Source organism: Pistacia vera, unplaced genomic scaffold (assembly GCF_008641045.1).
Source record: "Pistacia vera cultivar Batoury unplaced genomic scaffold, PisVer_v2 Contig568, whole genome shotgun sequence".
Lineage (NCBI taxonomy): Eukaryota > Viridiplantae > Streptophyta > Magnoliopsida > Sapindales > Anacardiaceae > Pistacia > Pistacia vera.
In genome coordinates, this window is record NW_022196410.1 from 31,087 (window position 1) to 51,794 (window position 20,708).

General features: G+C 35.0%; 1 protein-coding gene across 2 annotated transcripts; it reads right to left on the bottom strand.

Moving 5' to 3' along the window:
* Positions 1-1,026: 1,026 nt before the first annotated feature.
* On the bottom strand, positions 1,027-10,697 carry LOC116108722 (mediator of RNA polymerase II transcription subunit 16). 2 transcript variants are annotated; one of them, XM_031394944.1, is made up of 16 exons: positions 10,339-10,697; positions 10,200-10,268; positions 9,976-10,064; positions 9,485-9,597; positions 9,190-9,291; positions 8,989-9,079; positions 7,712-8,308; positions 6,119-6,734; positions 5,528-5,607; positions 5,256-5,338; positions 4,488-4,724; positions 3,746-3,956; positions 2,974-3,494; positions 2,610-2,786; positions 1,801-2,163; positions 1,027-1,280 (listed from the first exon to the last, which is right to left on the bottom strand). In XM_031394944.1, exons 1-16 carry the CDS (start codon positions 10,653-10,655, stop codon positions 1,134-1,136), a joined length of 3,813 nt encoding a protein of 1,270 aa, XP_031250804.1. In that variant the 5' UTR covers positions 10,656-10,697; the 3' UTR covers positions 1,027-1,133. The 2 variants fall into 2 exon arrangements, with proteins under 2 accessions (XP_031250804.1, XP_031250805.1); XM_031394945.1 differs by having other exon boundaries at positions 3,785-3,956; positions 10,339-10,695.
* Between the last annotated feature and the right edge of the window lie 10,011 nt (positions 10,698-20,708).

Below are 20,708 nucleotides of genomic sequence, written 5' to 3' on the forward strand. Positions count from 1 at the left end.
CCCTTTTCACCCTAAAAATTTCAAAATACCATCTTTCCATCTGAAGTTTATATCCTTTTAATACACAAAATATAATTCATTTTTTTAGTCAACTTTTGACGAGTTATCACTTATTAAGAGCCAAGTTAAGATGGGTTTTATAGAGTAGAGACTAATAAATCGAATGGTGGTAACCGATTGAATATTCGCTATAAAAATCAATCGAAAATCAATTAAAAATAGAAAACCCTAACTTTGCAGTAGCCAATAATCGATGAGAAATCAAAAGGTAGAATAAGAGAGTTTTCATAAAAAGGAGACTAGATATTTAAGTGATGATTACGAAAAAAATTTTGTCATCATAATCAACTTTGTAGTAATTAATTACTTTGTAGTAATTAATTTTGGATAAAAAAGTGATATTTTAAAGCTTTTCCAGTGAAAAGTTGTCATTTAAGGCAAACCAAAGGCGTTTACTTATTAAAAGAACCCAATACTTTTCTTCAATAGATGAGGTCCAATTCGTTTCCATCCTCATTTTTTATTCTACAAATGAAAAATTTGTTGAACAATAGAAGTCATATGAAAACTTAAGGTAGTCCCCACAATTAGCAACTATTTATTTGCCACCCTTACAAAAGATTATTTTCTTATAATATACAATATAAGTAGTATTAGTGATGAACAAACAAAGTACAACAAAACAATAACCTTCCAAGGGGGATGGATTTTGAGCCTAAAATTTCTTGTCACCTCCTAAGGCGACTGAAAAGAAAAAAAAATTCTACTTTCAAAACTCTCTTACCAAAATATAATACATTATAAACACGAAACCAATAGCATCTGCCAACTGATCCGAGAGAAAACAGGTTCCAGCAAGCCGTCTGCTTCTCTATTGAATCATCCTAACCACGGTACTTGGAATTTCAGCAAAAGAGTCCATCAAAACTGAAATGAGTTTACCATCTGCAATGCAATACTTTTATGTATATCCTCCAGTTTTAGTGGTGGCAGATCCAACAAGTAAACTCCTACATACGCCTGTTCAGTACTTCAGATAATTGTCAATCATCAGCAGCTATATGCATAGTGTCTGGTTTGGAATTGTTTCCGCTAAACACCCAAGGGGATGTGAGTCCTATACGATCAGTCATCTACACCACCCGAACCCATGTTCCGCCACACATTGGACAACCAAATGCCCAGCGGCTGATCCACCAAGCCTCTAGATCATTTTGATTAGGTGGATTAGTAGCACCTGGTGAAGTAAAAGCTGAAGTCTGACGCAAACATCTTATACACTGCATCACAGCATAATCAAACTTATGAGACAGATTTAAGGAATACAATATCAAAGAAAGGAAGACTAGGAAATACACAAGCATGCACAAAGATGTTCCATGTACATCAAAATCCTTCAAAGCAACTCAACATTTGGTTAACCCTTAGATCACCAGAAATTCTAGAAGTATAGTGCGATATGTCAAAGAAGAAAAGCAGCACAGCATCTATTTACTCTGGAGTCTAACTATATACTAAGTCTAAAATTCAACTTCATCTGATACAAATGACACCCAAACCAAAAACCTTCAGACTCAGGATCAAATAACATTCAAGTTAACAAATGAAAGGTCCACGATTTTATAAAAATTGCATCATTAGACTCTTATCTATGTATCATGACTGACATTATCCTTAAGGCATACACACTAGAAACATTTATCCCTGGGAATCGTACTAAATAAAAAAAGCATCATTAAATATTCAATAACCAATAAATCAAAAGAACAGAAGAAAGGTGAAGGAAACTTCGTCTCATACCTTGTACCAAACCCCTTCAAGACCAGTCTTCCACACCGCTGTAACAACATCTCTTCTAGATCCCATAATACCCAGATAAGCCCCCAAGCCTACAGAAGTATTCAAGCCAAAAGCTGCATCTCTTTCAGACATTCGACGCTTCCTTGGCCACAATCCATGGGCACCGTAATGAACTTCATAATTTCCAAGTGAGTTGACATCATGTACTAGCCTGGGAGTATCATCTACAGGGCTCATATCATCTGGATCAGACCATGGGCCCCCAAACATATTCCTCCTGTGCCACTCTTCAGCTGGTGGGTGGAGCTCTAACTCACGGAGTAAAAGTCCAGCAGCATCTGCACCTCTAGGCCGAGGCATGTTCTGTGTAAAACACAATAGGGGACAGAATATAGAAGCTCAGAGAAATGTAATCCATGTTAATAAAAGAAAAACAAATTACAAGAATTTCAACAAATAAACATCACATAAGAACCAGGACAAATTAAGGTCATAGCCTTGCTTAAATAAACATACTCGGGAAAGAAATGTAATCCTTGATACATAAAACATAGACAATGATCAGAATTTCAATAATACATATTAACTAAGAACTGGGGAAAAATTTAAGATCAAAACCTCCCTTGTTATTTAGAACACAATGCAACTAAGGTAGGCATTTTGCCTCACCTGTTTAAGCACGTTTACTTGCGTTAACAGACAAATGTCATTGTGCAGCTCACCCTACCCTAGATGAGACAATAGAGAGAGAGAGAGACAGAGAGACAGAGAGAGAGAGAGACTAAACTTAAACTATATACATTAGATACCTGCATATGTGGACCAAGGGAGGCTTCTACAACTTCAGGCAATACAGTATAATTGCCATCAATATAATGCAGCCGCACTTGGATATTGCTGCTCCCCACCTGAGAAACGGGTAATGGGTGTGCTAAAGCTGCTGTACGTCGACAGAGATCCATAAGTATGAGAAAAAGGACCTTCACCTGCACAATAGCAACATATGGACTTCATTATGTCAAACCTAGGGTCTCAGATCTCCTTATTGATTCTTTGTGGAAAGAATTATCAAAATTACCAAACAAGGCTTATGCAAAATTGGAAGCTACTAACGTAACATACAAACATTTAATTTAGAGACCATAAGAAAGCAAAAAAGAATCTTTTTTCTACCTCCTCAAATGTGTATCCTTGACCTGCATTACCCAAACCCAATTTTGGCCGGCTCGCAGGACCTTCTTCAACTCCTTTTGCACCAGGTATGGTCTGACCAGTTCTAGTTAGTTGACCTTCATCCAACCTGACCATGGCTGATGCAGGTTTGGAAGAAACAGAATTGATCTCCTCCACTTTGCCAAGACCTCCTGGCTGAGGTTTTTGCATATTTGCATCCGTATTTCTTTGTGCACCAGCCACAAGGCGGGGTTGTTGAGTTCGCCGAAAGAAAAAACAGAAAAGCAGAAGTTGACATAATCTATGAAGGAAATGGCAGTCCCCAATGAGCCGAACAGCAGGTGTTCCAGGAAAAGTCCCTGTGTTAATGCTTATTGGCATAAAGGGAGATGGACCACTTATGGGGTTTGAGGTTGAATTGGACACTCCATCTGTGGTGCTACTAATCTTAGCAATAGCACCTTGTACCCAAGCTTGCATCTGGGTGCTTCCAGTAGAACTTGCTGTACCACTTTGACCAGCTGCATAATATGACATTATAACATTAGAAGAAGTATTCATTCTAACAATGTGAAGAAGAAAAAAAGCAGGAAGTACATTAAAATAAATCAGACTAGTTCCTAATTTCTAGAGATTTCATCAGGAGACAAATGTCTGAAGCAGGACCAAATGTTTTAGAATTGACTGGAATTCAGTCTATTCAAATCAAGAGGGGTTACAGAACTTATAAATTTCCTTGGGAAGAATCCCAACATTGCAAAATAAGTTTCACCTGCTTCCTTTAAACGTGTACTATTGGTTGCATACTGACCCTGACTTGTCGCAGGAGATGCCGAACTTTGAGTAGGACTAGCCACCATACTGCGATTGCTGCCAGTTCCTGCATTAACAGCGTGGCTAGCCAATGTGCGACAGAAGCTTGCATAACGTCGCAAGCGTGTGATAAAATGTGAAGCTAGATCCAAAACAGCATCAACATAAGCCTGCATCACATTTTCACAATTAGTTTAGCTAAAGAAGTCAAAATATCAAAGCCACTCAACTCAATCAAGTTTTAACCCAGAACAAATCAGGCCATCTTCAACAGTATTTTTAACAAAATAACCCACAATACTATAGGAGATATGAGCTGATTAGGAGGGACACCTTATACCAGCCCAACAACAATGCATGGACTAGAGCATTATAGACAAGCCAAAAGTGGCTGACATATAAATTGTTTGGTTGGTATCAGTTTCCAGTATAACAGCTGGGACATAGCCCAATTACACACCCATTCTACAGCCTTTACTAAACTCAGATACATAACTTAAGAGAAACAGTTAAGAAAGAAAACGCCAGCCACAAAAGACATGCCCACAGTTGCTATCCAATAACAGTCACAGAACTGGAACCAAATGGGTTTGTCACAATGTCCTGACTGGAAGCATTAGCTGATATTCACTACCACAAAATTCTACAGGACCAAAATGTAAATACACATGATAGAAAGTCAAATAGAGCAAAAAGATGACCTGAACACTCGGAACAAGGGCAGGTTCAACAGCCATTGCTTCAGGATCAATGCCAGATAGTGTATCAGCCTTGGCCTGCCAGGGCTCAGGCACCAAAGCTGAAGGATTTAGTAAAGCTGACTCAATTCCTTTCCCCAGCATATCCAGCAACAACCTTGCCTGCATGTCTAGAACCATTGCCCTAACTTCTTGAGCATTAGTACCTTCCAGTAGCCTGCATTTTATCCTATCCAGACTCTGCAATTTACGAAAAAAACAACCTTACTTACCCAAACAAGTAAAACCAGTCAACAAAAATTTAGACCTAAAAGAAAAAATTCAATAATGCATGAACTATCATTAAAACAGCTCTCCCCACTGCCCTAAAACCCCCAAAATAATGCATTACATGGCCATGGCATAATATGCCAGTTTGGTTGATAAACAGGCCTGCCCGAGGTGGTAGATACAAATGTTGAGCCTCACCAATGAGATTAAGTTTTTCAGTCAAGTGCTCTTTATCTGAATCCCCTAATGCATCAATTAAATTATGATAAGGTGTATTTGTTGATGTGGTTGTGGTACGTTCACCCATGTACCTTGCGCATGAGGGGACATGTTAGACGTAAATATTTATGTTGGTTCCCTACTTATCAACTTAAGCTTTGAAATCAATCAGTAACATAACCAAAGTAGTCTAGACGTTATTGAACATACACAACAGACGAGCAGAATTAGAAAATAAATCAGCAAGGGACAGAGAGATGGCAGGAGACCAGAGACACATACAGGACCATACTGTTGCCTGTGTTGAATAGAAGGAAGAGAATGAAAATCCGCATCCAATACAGCAATGACACTGTTCAGTGAAACTGAAAGAAACGAAGGGAAATATCATCAAAAAGAGGTGCCAACAGTTGCTACAAATATTTTTTCCAGGAGACAGCATAAATGAAGGAAAATAAATCATTGTGCAACTTTTAGAAGAATAAGGTACTTTTCATTAGTCTTTATCAATATCACACAACATGAATATTAACACAAAGTCTAAACAATATTACCAATGCCATCCTCAGCAGCACTCTGAGTACAGCCAACAGCATCCCACCAATCCACATTAACCAAAAGGCTCCACCAAAACCTGCTCACAATAATAAATAATCAACAGCTCACAATAATAAATAATCAACAGCACCAAGTATGACATTAAAATGACAGTCACCCGTTAAGTATTTGACAAAGTATAGTTTGGTTGGTTAAAAAAACCAATCAAAAGTTCTAGACATGGCAACAGAAATGCCAAATCATGACAAGTATACATAAAGATACAAATGAAATGCCTGCTACTGAATATCAGTGGACATACTTAGTTGATATATTACTTTCACATAAAATTGCTATTAACAGATTAAATTAGCAAATAATCAACAGTCACTTTTCCAAATTCATATTTTTTAGTACATATTAATATATTTGCCTAGTTTTGTACATCTAATGAGGGTTATTGAGGTACAAAACATAGATACAAACATTAAAACGGGTTATATTTGTTTACTTAGTCCATCCAATATAATCTAGGGAGAAGCATTAAAAAAAAAATAATAATAAAACTCCTGACAGGTTTCTAATAACTACTTTATTTTGTACAGTACCTCTCAGCAATTGCACGTTCCCAGGTTGATGAGTTGGCCTTCACTTGACTACTCATGACAGCAGGCGGAAGAACACGAATTATTTTCAATATGGTGCGGTCCTTGCTAATGTCATGCCAAACAGAAGCTGAACAGCAGCTTGTGGAAGAAAAGGCAGGTGCAGCTATTGCAGATCCAACATTAATCTGGTAGTTATCCACAGGTGCAAAGTTTGGACCAGAAAAAATATGGACCCCACCACGTAGAAGGGCAATTGCAATTTCACCACCATGGGCAGAATAAACAATTCGAGCAAGTGTTCTGACATCACTTGGTAAATCAAAGGGATCAAAACTGACTCTTTTTGCCTTCTCCACACCAGAATCAGTTGCTTTCCTGACATCCAAGGTCAGTCCTGCAGCTGATTGGTAAATCTTATAATCATTAATTGGCGGTATGCTTGTATCTACTTTGGACACCCAAACAGTTTGCATGGGTGCCTGCCCACTGAAACTAGAAGTAGGATTTCCAAATATTTGATGAAGAACGACCGGCTGAAGTGATGATTCCCAACGTTGAACCCTCCACCCTGTGATCGAAGGACCCTCATCTGGATCATATGGCGACATATACTGTCCTGTCACAAGTCAACTTCACTATTACTTCCACGGAATCTAATCATCTCTAGATATATAAAGAAATTCAACTCCAAAAAAAAAAATAGAAGTCAGGCCCAGAATTTCCCATATCTATAGAAAATGTTTCCAGGAAAGGATTTGCTCTATTACATCAGAAAAAAAATCCAAACAAGGATACAGAGAGGGGCAAGTAATAGATGAATTTACATTTGGGCTAGGATTACACTCGTATGCAGCAGCAAAAGGTTTACACAAGCAAGTGCAGAATTCTAACAGAGAAAGAGAAGATATCATCGTAGGACTGATGGAATCCAAAAAGTTGTAAAAAAAATTTACATCTAAAAAGATAATGAAAGTAACATAAACATTACAGTAAAATGTATTTGTTTATTCTCTCCACCTAGCTGCAATCTGTAAGGATTTCTGGGTATCAAAAAAACAAGAGAGAGACAAAATATTGGTGAAGAGTGAATTTATTTGAGATTATGCATGGGAGATTTTGAAAATACAATATCGATATCAGACTACAGAAAATGTCACTGGAAGACGAACAATAATAATTTATTCCCTTAAAACCAGCTAACAGGAAGGAAAAAGAGAGAGATCTAGGTCCAAATGGCATTCCAATTACAGAGGCAACGTATATTCTGACCCAGGAACACTGCAATATTATATGAAATGAATATTTGATCTAAGTACCATTGAAATACAAGGAAAAGCATTTATGAAAATTTAAAGAAAGGACATATAAGAAATCAAATTAGAATAGTCAGATAAAATTGTAGTTTCATATGAAAGCACAGGTGATGCATGTTGAGGACAAAAAATATGTAGAGGAGCAAACAAGATTATACATATCAAGACTGCACAATGTAACTGAAAATAGAAATTATCAACAAAAATGCATGCCTCGGTTAGAAACGCTTACAAATTGAAATCAGAAATTAAGTTTTAAGCCAAGAAAATAGATGAGTACCCTCAACTATAACAACAGCAATCACAGAACCACCACGGGTTGGATCAAAGGCAACTGCAGTCACTCCAGAGCCCCATGTAGTAGTTGCTGCAGATTGAGCTGCAGCCTCAGGACTCACATATGCCGAAAAATTTGAAACTGGAGAGCAATGAAGGGATACAGCATCACTAAAATCTTGATCTGTCAACTTTCCTTTTTGCTTAGCTTCAGATAATATATACTCTTGCCAGCTAAATAAATATGCAGCCAAAGGAGCAAAACCTGCCCATTTGGGTGGTTTAACAGAAGGCGGAACCTCGCTGCCAGTACTTGTCTTCGGAGTTGCATGAAACTCATTCCCTAGGCCAGGAGTGACCTCCCAAACAACAACAGTAGAAGGATTAACAATTGGAACACCTGCCACATGCATGGCACCGCTGTCCGTTATTATAGCATCAGCAGCCATGATCCCACTAGGCCCAGCACCCAAAAGCCCTTTGCTTGTGGAAAACCACTTTGATGATGTACTATTTTGACTAGGAGGCCAGTGGGACCAGTGAAGCTGTACAGAGCCTGATGAAAAAACGGAGCAAACGCAGAGAAAATTGGGCCACCTATCTGAAGTGAAAACCAGGTATTGCATCAGCAAATCCATTGACTGAAATTCAAATTTTATTTTATAAAAAAAAAAAAAAAAAAAAAAAACATTTGAACAAAGGCTACATTATTGTCATAATAAGCTGTTTAACAACTGGACTAGCAACACAAGTCTGGTCACATGATTATTAACCTCAGAAATCAATCCTAAGTAATCAACATAGTGGTTATTTTTGTTTAGAAAGTAAAAACAGAGAAAGAAAACCATATTATTCTGTTAGAAAAAACATAATGGTTATTTTTCTATAACTTTGTATGATATGTTTTATAAGTAAAAAACCCTAAAAAATATATCTGCCATCCATAGCATCATCATCAAAAGGAAAAGATAAAAGGTTACCAACGTGAAGATTCATTGACTAAAAACCAAAAGGAAGTTTTTATCCACAAACTCAAGTGATATCATTTACTAAAACTATTATGACAGGACTGTTGACAAAACTATTCTGGTAATAACTTCAGTACAATCTGATCCAAGTCGTTCACAAAGTAACAGTAGAAGTGAATTGATATATCCAGATGTAACATGCTAGTCAACAAGGGATAACAAGAACCCACAGTTTAATGGAAGATTGCAAACCAGACCTAAAACATCGTGTGCATGATTAGTGTAAACAATAATGAAGCGGAAAGAACCAAACCTGAAGTTTGAGACTGTTGTGAAAGAAATTTTTCTTCAAAAATTGATTTTGAGTTAGAAGCAACAGCGGATTTTGAGGAAAGCCACCTATACTGATCATGAAAACAGGTAAAACAAAGCAAAAGTGCTTAGGATAAAACATGAGCAAGATATATTAAGTTTCCAAGCATCAAATGAGCAGAAGACATAGCCAAATGCATACCGGAGACACCCCTGAGAGCCACTTTGTAACAACTGCAATATCCTGCCGCCATTCATGCTCACGCTGCCAGCAGCTCGCATCACGTACCAGATTGGCTGCCCCCTACATATACAAACCACTAGTATGCTTAAAAACAACTTATGACCAAGAGGCAACAAATATCTACCCCTGTGTCATTGCACCAAAATGAAAAAACAAGAGAAAAGAAAAGAAAGAGAAGCATGCTAAGAACTTGTGCATCATAAGGCATCTAATAAAAGTATTTCAAGGAATTAGTGCAGCAGGGCTAGCTTACATGAGAAGGCTGAGTCCAGATAGTTATCCGCCCATGGAAATTAGCTATTAATAAGGCACGAGGGCATGAAGTAGGGGACCATTCGATAAACTGAACAGAATCACGAGGAGAATCTGCAAAAAGTATTCAAAGCAATTACACGATATTGATACTCAATCGAAGAGAAAAACAATGCTTCAGCATAGAGAGTAAAAATCTACAAATTACAAGAATTAGAGCTAGTACATCAAATGGACATCCTAAACAATAAACCATTTGCTAGACATTGTTCAATACATATATGTATTCCACTTCCTTAATAACAACAATATCTTAAATAATAATATATGTATTAGAACAATACTATCACATCATAGGAGCAAACAGTTTCCCAACCTTACTAAGATAAACAACAAGAACACTCAGTTCATCCAACAACATAGAATAATATGCTTAAAACTAGAATACAAATAAGATAATACAATTAAAAAAATCAAGAAACATCAAGTTACCTGCTATGACATTGAACACTGCGCACTCGGTAGGTCGCTCAGGTATCACAATATGTATAGGAATCCAAAATGGTGGATTTGCATTAGAACTACAAAAACAAAACATCATATAAGACCAATTCACCTATGTTCAGGAAGGTCAACACAGGAACTCACATTTATCTGAAACACAAAATTTAACTCCAAAGCGATTGAAAATGGAAAAAGGGCAAAACACAAAGTACCTCGGAATTCTGGCACAAGTTTCAGATGCACAAGCTATAGCATTCAATTTACCACACCAAGCAACAGCACTGAAAGAACAAAAATTGATCAAACCCACATAAATAATAAACCCAATTCAACAACTTGACAAGAACCTACCTAAAATTTCGACACAATTCAGGCACGCTCATTTTATGCTGCAAATTAGACCTAGGCTGTTTAAGCCGAATACAAAACACAGTAGCCGGATTCACCGAATCTTCCTCCATCGGATCCTCCGGTTTCACACCCACCTCTTCTTCCTCAGCACGGCCAGCACTAATGGTCTCCGCCTTTTCCGGAACAGACGCTTGAACGGCCTCGACAGACTGACCCACAACAAGCTCCTCGTCTGCTTCCTTAGTAGGAGTATTGTTATTATTATTATTAGAAGTATTATTATTATTGGGAGAAGTCGTAGTAGTAGTAGAAGTCATTGTGACAGAAACCCTAATTTATAATTAAAAAAAAAAAAGAGTAGAGAGAGGGGGAAGAGAGAGAGAGAGAGGGAATGTGAAGTGTGTAGTGTGAGTGGTGGAGCAAAAGTCACAATTGAAGGCGACAGATAACACTGTAGAGAGAGTGAGTGGGGTTCGTGTGGGTGTGATTTGAATATTTTTGGCTTTAGGAGGAGACAAAGGAAGTGTTTAAGAGATTCCAGGTGTTCGTTGTCTCTGCGCTGCTGCCTTGTGTTTTGGATATTGGGCGAAGGTCTCTCTTTCTTTCGGATCTCTCTCCCAATATTCTGCCTCACATTACTAAAGTATCCCAACTTTGCAAATTCTCTCAAAGTAGATGGTAAGCCACAAATATTTGTGATCCAAAAGTTTGAACCCAAAAATTAATAAAGAGTCAAAATAACCCCATAGAGTTTGTATGTTAATACATTATATATTAGTTACTATGAGAGTAATTATTCTCATTAATTTGTTATCTAAACTTTTATATTAGTTAAAATGTCACAATTGCATACACACTTTAACTTGACACTTATTATAATGATAAACGACTCATTTTGTTGTGATCTGTCTTGAATCCTCTAAACTGTCACGTTTTATGACTTTATCCTCGTATGGGAAGAAGATCCATCGCTTTCTCGACCGTGCTAGCAAAAGTTTTAGGGAAGTTGGAATAGAAGAACACCCACCTTAAGGGTAAGCTTACTACTTAGATGCTTTTAATAGCTATTAGCTTCGCACAATGTTTACTGTAGGCACGATGTCTTTACCAATTCTCTTGTAATGGTGTAAGCGAATACACAAACATCATATCAAGTGAAAAATATGAGGATTAGAATTCACATATACAGTGTATGGGGAATAAGCAATTGCATTGAGATTGTTTATATCAAAACAAAAGCGAAGTAGTCAAATATTGTGACACAAATTTCATCTTTTGATGGTCTCTGTGATGTGTAGACACATTAAAGTAAAGACAACAAAAAAGTCGTCATCTGACTAAAGCACCAACAAAACAATGAGTCAAAGACTATTAAGTGGGCAAAGGCCTAATAATGTATAGCTTTGAAAATTGAATATTTGCACAAACACCTAGTACTGTACCAAATGTTGAACTATATTTTAAAAAGATGCCCTTACATCCCACTATAATTATAAGCCAAGTTAATATACATGTGATCAATTGAACTGTTTTCTCAAAACTATTTTTTGGTGAGTCTAAAATCTAAATAGAACATGGGCTTGATAATTGACTCCAAATCAATTTCTCAAATGATTTGAATCCTGTCACGACCCAGTTCACCTGTTGGGCCCAAATTCAAAAGGGACTACAACTAGACGTGCCATATGTCATTCCACAGATAGTTTTTTTAATCATTCATTCTATTAAATTTTTTAATATATTTATAATCTTTCTTTGACGGATGTCCTCTTGAGTGGTGACCCGTTTATGGAGGTCGTGATCTTTCATCCACAAAGCCCTTAAAAGGTCAACTAGGGACCAATCAAGTAACGAGTCTTCTGTTGATAGTCATGAAGGGTCGTTAGCTATGGTTCCTACTATCCCCACTAAAGACGTCGGGGTGGACCTACACTTCGACATGGAATGGCCCATGCTCCAGTCACAATCCTCTCGTCCTTCAGATCTGTATGTGCCTCCTTTTGTGTTTCTGTTTACAAGTTTGCGTGCTCCTTTGTAGGCATTTGTGTCTTTTTTTTTCTTTGATTTTGTGTGTTATTGGGACACAAGCGTGTGTGCCTCTGCCGTTTTAATTTGTTTTGGCTTATGGGTCGTTCACGTTACTTTGTAACCTCATTGTTTTTTTAATATAAAACCTACTTACCAAAATAATAATAATAATAATAAGAGAACCACATATGCTTAATACCAAGGGTGCTTAATCTCCACCTCTATTGACTTCTCATTTTCATAATATGATGGTATAAATATAATGGAACTTTCCAATTTCTATTTTGAATAACTTCTACTCACATCTTTTTCTAACTAGATCTTGGTCGTACATTGTATCATAGTTTTGCCGGTAATGGCATAGGATAGCTTAAGGTAATGAAGTTATACAATTAATTAAGGAAACCCTTTAAATTTCTTAATGAATCAAAAAGAGGGGGAAGTGTTAATCCTTATGTAATGGAGAACATGTGACATAGTTTGTTTAAGTACATAGTAGCCATTAAATATAAAAACAATTTTGCTTATAATAGAAGTAAATAAATTATATTAATGATTAATGAGCACATATGGATTCCCATGGTTGGTTTGAAGAGTAATAAACAATCAAGAATTCTCATAAAATGAAAAGTGCAGTTGAATCAAAGGATTTGATGAATAGATTATATCCAACATTCCAGCTAAACTCATTTATCTCAGGAAAAATATATTTTAATTTAAGTTTTTAATAATTTTTATAAAAGATAAAATTGTATTCTAGAAAATAAACAATAATAATAATAAGGGTGTGTTTGGTTGGGTAATTAGTCAATTACTTCAACAATGTCATCTTATATTGTTGTCATTATCATGTTTGGATGTCAAATCCTTCAATACCAATAGTAAATAGTAATCAATGTAGATTATATAAGAGTAATTTGAATATCACCCCTTTCTTAGATATTATAAAATTATTTGATAATCTTAATGTTGTTACAATTTTATCTTTAATTAATAATATAATATTATAATAATAATAATAATATTAGAAAAAATTGGCACCTTAGTATTAAAAAAGAAGGACAATTAAGTAAAAGGCTTCACCCAAAATTCTATTATTCCTTTCAACCAAACATATTACAATATTTTCTGAACAAACGCCCCTTAAGAGGCCGTTTGGATCGGGTATAAATAATATAACGGGGGTAGTATTCGTTTATTTTGCAAGATTCATGTGTTTGGTTTACAAGTAATAAAATATAACCGTAATCTTTTATTGCAAATAGTGATTACTGTTGATAACGTGAGGGATAATCTTATTACCTTGCTAGAGGTTGTTATTAAAACATTATCAAGGTAATAGGATTTTTCTTCCCATTTTGCCCTTAATTAAAAACCATTTCGGACACAATTGCCCTCAAATGTCTATCAAATAACAATTACCCAGCCCCTCTACATTTGAGAAATTAGCTAAAACACCATAGCCACAAAAAGTTTAAAAATTAACAAAATACCCCCAGCCACCCAAGACCATTGTCGGTCGTGACTCACCACTGTTGGCCACCGACGGTAGTAGCCGTAATGGTGCACGACCGGCAGGATCTGGCCAGTCGTGCATCGGTAAGGCCTTTTTCGGCCATGGATATGGATCACATATCCATGGTCGAAAACGACTAGATCTGGCATTTCTATGGTCGTTTTAAAGCCAAAGATTTGGCCGTGAAAAGGCCAGATCTTTCGCTGTGACATTTTAAGACTAAAGATCTGGCCTTTTCACTGCCATATCTGTAGCCACATCTTTGGCCATGAAATGGCCATAGATTTGGCAGTGAAAATGCCATGGATTTGTGATCCATGGTCGTTTATGGCTTTGCCCGCGCACGACCGGCCATATACTACCAGTCATGCACCATTCCGTCCACTGCCAGCGGCCGTCGGCAGTGGCTTGGGGTGGGTGGGGGTGATTTTGCTATAAATTAAAGTTTTATATGGCTAGGGTGTTTTAACAAAATTTCAAATGTAGAGGGTTAAAAGAAATAATTCAAAAAATAATAATAATAAATACTATTATATTAATATTTAAAAAGGAGGGCAATTTAGTAATCTATATAATATACCCATTCATTTATCCTCCCAACCAAACATATTTTCTAAATATTTGTAGTAATATTCAAGATGATCTTTCTTTTCGTTAATATAATATACCCTTATAATAAACCAAAAAATCTCCTGAGAGTTAAATAATATAATAGGTGGAGAGTAACAGTGTCAGCTGCTGATGAATGAATATGTTACATGAATTTTGATTAAAGAATTTTCGCAAAACGTGTGGGGGTTACTTTGACTTGACTTATTAATTAACTCGTACTCAAATCTAAGCCACAGATTTTTTTTTATATTGCTTGGTTCAATAAAAGGGTTTGGCAAATGGCAAATTGACAATAGCCTCCGCCATTGAAATAAATTGAAAACTGTAGAATTTCCAATTGTTTGACATTTCTTTACACTTTGATGCCGACCAAGTGATTTAATACGTAATATTTGCGTACATTTAATTAAGGTTTTAGAATTTATTAATGTTTAGAAGGTTCTGTGTTGATTAATGATAAGCATCGTTTAACTACTAGTGTTATTATATTTATAGAAGTGGCCATTTATTCAAAATCAAGGACCCACATACATACAAAACTTTTCAAAAAATTCAAGGCTCCGTTTGGTTCAAAATTTGGGAGTTTTGGAAAAAGTTTTTTAAAAAAAGTTAAAAAAAAGTTGAATTGGGCGGGTATTACGAGGTAAGATTTATAAATTAATAAAATACCATATATGTTTATTTTTTTACAAAATACCCCCTATAATAAAACATTAAAAGTTAACAAAAATACCCCTAACCCACCTTCAAACACCCCCAGTCGGCCACCACCACCGGAGGTGGCCGAAGTCACCTTATGGGCGCATGACCGGCTGGATCTTGCCGGTCATGCGCCGATATGGCCTTTTCCGGCTAGATCCACGGTGGATCTGGCCAGTAAAGGCCAGATCTACGGCCAGATCTGGCCGTCAACCGCCAGATCTGGCCATATTTGCTCTCAACGACGGCCAACAAACGGTCGTCGTTGATGGTCAACGACGACCGTTTGCTGGCCGTCATGACCGACTGTTACGGCCAAAGATCTGGCCGTCAATGGCCAGATCTTTGGCCTTAGATCTGGCCTTTTCCGGCGCACTACCAGCCAGATTCAGCTGGTAGTGTGCTATCCTACCAGATTCCGGCCATTTTCCGGTGGTGGTGGCCGGAATCTGGTAAATGTGGATTATTAGGGTGTTTTTGTAATTTTAAAAAAAAATATTTAGGGGTATTTAATTAAATTATCAAATTTAAGGGGTTTAAAATAAGTTAAATAATATTGGGAGTAGTATTCAAAAAAATCTGAGTTTTTGGGTATTTTACTGTTTAACTTTTCTTTTAGTATTCCCAAAACTGAAACAGTTAAACCTTTTTTAAAAGTTGTTGGAACTTGGAATTGTCTGCGATCCGGCCGGCAGTGGTGGCGCCGACTGGCAGATTTCTTGGCTTGCTGGGCGTGTTTTTACTCATTTTTAAAATATTAAAAAAAAAGAGTAATTAGTAAAAAAGTTTTCCACAATTCTTTTATTTATCGCAATCAAACATAACAATATAGCATGAATAATACTATACTTATAACCCAATCTCACAAATTTTCTCTCACACGTCTGACGTGGCAGCTCACAATTGGTCAGCTCGTAATTGAGTTTCGCCTACTTATTTGCGAGTTGAATAATTACAAACTGTTAAGTCGAGGTTGTGAGAGAAAATTTGTAAGATTAGATTATGAACCAATCTTTACCCATATAACATACTCATTAATTTATTCTAATACAACCAAATATATTTAATATAATATTCTGAGGGCGTTTGGTTGGCGGTAATGTTAGATTATTAGGGCAATGTCATTTTATATTATTTGATTACCACGTTTGGTTGTCAAGTAATATAAGATTCCAGTAATCTTCAAATACCAATAGTAGTTACTATTGATAATATTGGAGGTAATCTAATTACCTCCACTTTCTTAAGTATTATGAGATTACTAGGGTTATCTTTTTTTGTTACAATTTTATCCCTTATTAATGAAAATTTTGGACAATAATGCCCTCATTTCAAAATAAATTTACATTAATATCCTGTTTCAATTTTACCCTTGTTTAACTAAAATTTTGGACAATAATGTCCTTATATTTAAAACAATTTACAAACCACCACTGTCACTCAGCCACCACCACCACTGCCACCCAGCCACCACCGCCGACAGCAGCCAACCACCACGGACCGCCGCCGAAAACTCATCGGAATCCCTAAAAAAGAACGAGTTTCGGTGGGAGGCTTCGATATGGTCATTTTCGGCCATATTGATGGCCGAAAACGGTCATATCAGGCCAGATCTAGCCGGAAATGGCCAGGTCTATGGCCATTAGCCACCAGATCTCGTCCAGATTTGGCCGATAATGGCCAAGGATCTGGCCATTAATGGCCATATCGAAGCCTCTTGGTCACGATGAGTTGCTGATGGAGACTTTCAGAGACTTCTGGCGGTGGTCTGCGGTGGCGGCAGGAGATGTGGGTGATTTCGTAATAAATTAAAGTTTTATATAAATAGGAGTGTTTTAACTAAATCTGAAATATTGGGGTTAAAAGAAATTATTCAAAAATTAATAATAAAAATAATATTATATTAATATTTGTAAATGGGACAATTTAGTAATTTAAATAACATACCCACCAATTTATTATCCATAACCAAACATATTAATATAACATACCCACAAACTAACCAAACATATTTTCTTAAATATTCCCAGTAATCTTCCAAAGTAATCTATCTCTCCAGTAATCCAATATTTCTAGTAATCTAATATTCCTGAACCAAATGCCCTCTCTTTGTAATCTTTAAGGTAATTTATCTTTTTATACTAAACCAAACATCCCTCTCTAGTGTTATTATATTATATTGTAAAAATTAAATATTATTGATTTTTTAAAGATACCTTGCATGTGCCATCCCACCGTTTATTCAAAATTAGGGACCCACACAGAGATAGAAGATAAAAAAGTTGTTGAAATCGTGTGAGAAATTTTTGATCCATTTATTTAATGAGAAACCGTTTGCTGAAATCAAATTTGGTTTTTGGAATTTATAAATTGGTCTTTAACTTTGACCCCAAATTTTCATGAGGAGCAATACTTTCTGGATTCATATGAGTTTTATCGAAAAATTTTGAACAAGAAAAAAAACCAACATTTCTAGATTTTTGGTTATTTGGTTATCATTTTGTATAATATAATAATAAACGTGTGAAAATAATAAAAAAAAAATTATCACTTACGTAACCGAAAAATCCTTTCAAATTACTATATATTTGTTCAAATTTGTTTCAAATCAATTAATAATTTTTTTTATATAATCTTGTGATAAAATTATTGATTTGAAATTGAAGTTTTAGTTTTATAACATATCAGGTAAAACAACAAATATTATTGTGATAGGTGACCTTAAAAAATCTAATAAACCACAATGTTATTGTGGTAGGTAATCTCAAGATTTGAATCCAGAAACTCAAAAAATAGAGCAAATTTCTTTTACTATCACACCAACCCCTTGAGGTTTCCAAATTCTTTGTTTCGTGAAAATAAAAATACATTTTATGAACGATAAAAATGGCCGAAATATTTGAACTTCTATTCTAAGTCTTGATGTGTGAACAAAATGATATTTCCTTCCACGTGTGTTCAAATGGCGGTGACTGTTTCATATTTTAGGTTAGTCAAAGGTTTACTATTGTTATGGCTGAGAAATTAAATAGAGATAACGGGCCTGTACACATAAATTTGTAGATTTGTAAAATAATATTGGTTTCAAGTTGTTTATATTCTACTTAAATATATTTAAACTACCTAAAAATATATATTTTTTAAATTTTTTATTGATTACATAAATACTAATGGTAGTTTAAAAATAAAAATTTCAAGTGTTTAATAAACTAATTTGAAATAATATGTTTTATAAAAGGAATCAAAAAATAACTTTTTAGAATTTTAAAAGCTACTTTTGACATCGTTAATTACAAAAGAACACCCAAAACATAACTTAAATTCTAATTTGTTTTTTATAAATTATTATTTTTTAATTAAATTAATAATGTAATTAAAAAATTAAAAATTAAAAACATTGTTGAATTGTTTGGAGTGGCACTGGACAACAACCGATGATATTGGTCGAACTTAGTCATTGGAGGCGTGTCTGGCGACATCTCCAACTCCATCGGATAGATCACCGATCGGTCAAATCAATGAAGCAATTAGAGTTGTCGTCAACTGTGGCATTTGACCATAGATATCCAAAAAGGTTCGACCGACATTTTCCAAATTACTGCAGTGAAAAGCTGTAGTCGGCGACCTCTTTGATTGCTCCATTGGGTAGATCGACTAATGATCTACCCAATGGATCTAGAGGTGTCGTCGAACGTGCCTCCAATGACAAATTCTGGCCATCATCACTGGTTGTTGTCTGATGACACTCTAAAAATTCAACAATGCTTTTCATTTTTATATTTGAAACCTTTAGTTTTAATATATTTTAATAATTAAAAAAACAACTATTATAGTCATTTTACATTTGTCACCTACCATTTTTCAAAAGTAAAAGCAATTTAAAATTTTCACACGAGTAAACTTTTATATTATTCATAAAGTCGGGTCGAAAGTGATTATAGAAGAAGCAACTTAATAATTAATTTTTTACTAAAATTAAGTGAGTTGAAAAAACTAAAATTTCTAACTTTTAACTTAATCATAAAGTATTTGAATTGTTTTTATCAATAATTATATTTTATAACTTAAATTGTAAATTTTTTTAAGTCATTTAAAATAATCTAAGAGGTGAAAGAAATAAATGTAAATATATTTATTGCATTAGATAGATGGTTATTAAATGATGTCAAAAATTTAATTTAAAAAATTAAATATTAGCAAAATGAAATCCCATGTCTTGTGTTACCTGGTTTTGTTGTCATCAACTCTTACAGCGAAATTGTGATTTTGTCATATCTTATGTTGCCCAATGAATAAGTTTGGGATTCAGTTTTTAAGGTTTTAGTTTGTCAAACTAAGTAGACACATGTTGAGCGAAATACACGTGTGAAACCAAAAACAATCCCGTGTATGTTATTGTTTGGTCTCAAAGCGCCTAATAGTTGGGGGTTTATCACATCCAATGTCGCATAATTAACCACACTGTTAACATAAGAGTTTAATTGAACCCATTCAAAAAAATGTTATATACTTTATAGTATTTACAATTTTGGACTCCACTTAAATTCATATTAAGACCACTTCAACTTTAAAAAAGAAGAAGAAGGTTTTTTATTTTATAATATTTACAATTTTAACTTTATATAAATTTATATTGACCCACTAAATTTTATTGTAAATTTATCAATTTAAATGTTTTTAACTTATTTACTAAAAATCCTGGCCACGTCTTTATGCACAACGAATGCTTAGTCCTTAAGTGGACATACCTTGCACGCACCTCAAATAATCCTTGAGACTTTAAAACTACTGATCGGATAATAGTTGCAGTAATTATCTCTATTAGTATTTAAGGAGACTCGAATTCAGGAGCTCATAGAACCTTTTTTTATTTTTTTACCATTAAATCATCTAATGATGTTTCACAAATCACAAATCCACACAACCTGATCCCAAAGTGGATTATTTTTACTTGATTGGACCAGACAATTTCTAGTAGAGTATTTTTTTGTTTGATTGGACCAAATAATTTATAGCAGACAATAATATTAGATGTACAAATAAATTTTATAAAATTTTTTATACAAAATAATATGACTAAAAATGAGTAAAAGAGTGAATATGAGTATGTTTCATAATAACTATTTCGTTGGTTTCTGGCTTTGTACCTAAATTTTGGTAAGATTTGTTTGAAAGTATATCGTTACTTTTCTAGTAGATTTGACAAGTTAAAATTGCTCCATATTTAATACTATTTGTACTGCTTTTACGTGATAAATAATGTATAGATAGAAATGGGGAAACAAGGGATGGTAGCAAAACCGAACAGTTAATTTCAGGAGTAAATAACAGAGGAAGTGTGAACGAGAGTAGAGCGGTGAAAGCTGGAGACCAATCACCACTTTTATAGGGTTCTCTTTTGTAATGTCATATCAAGTTATCAACCACAGAAGAAAGGAAACGTCAACAACTACTGCTTTGATTATTAAATTTTTCCTAGTATTATAATGAAGCGGTCAATTATTGATTTTTTTTT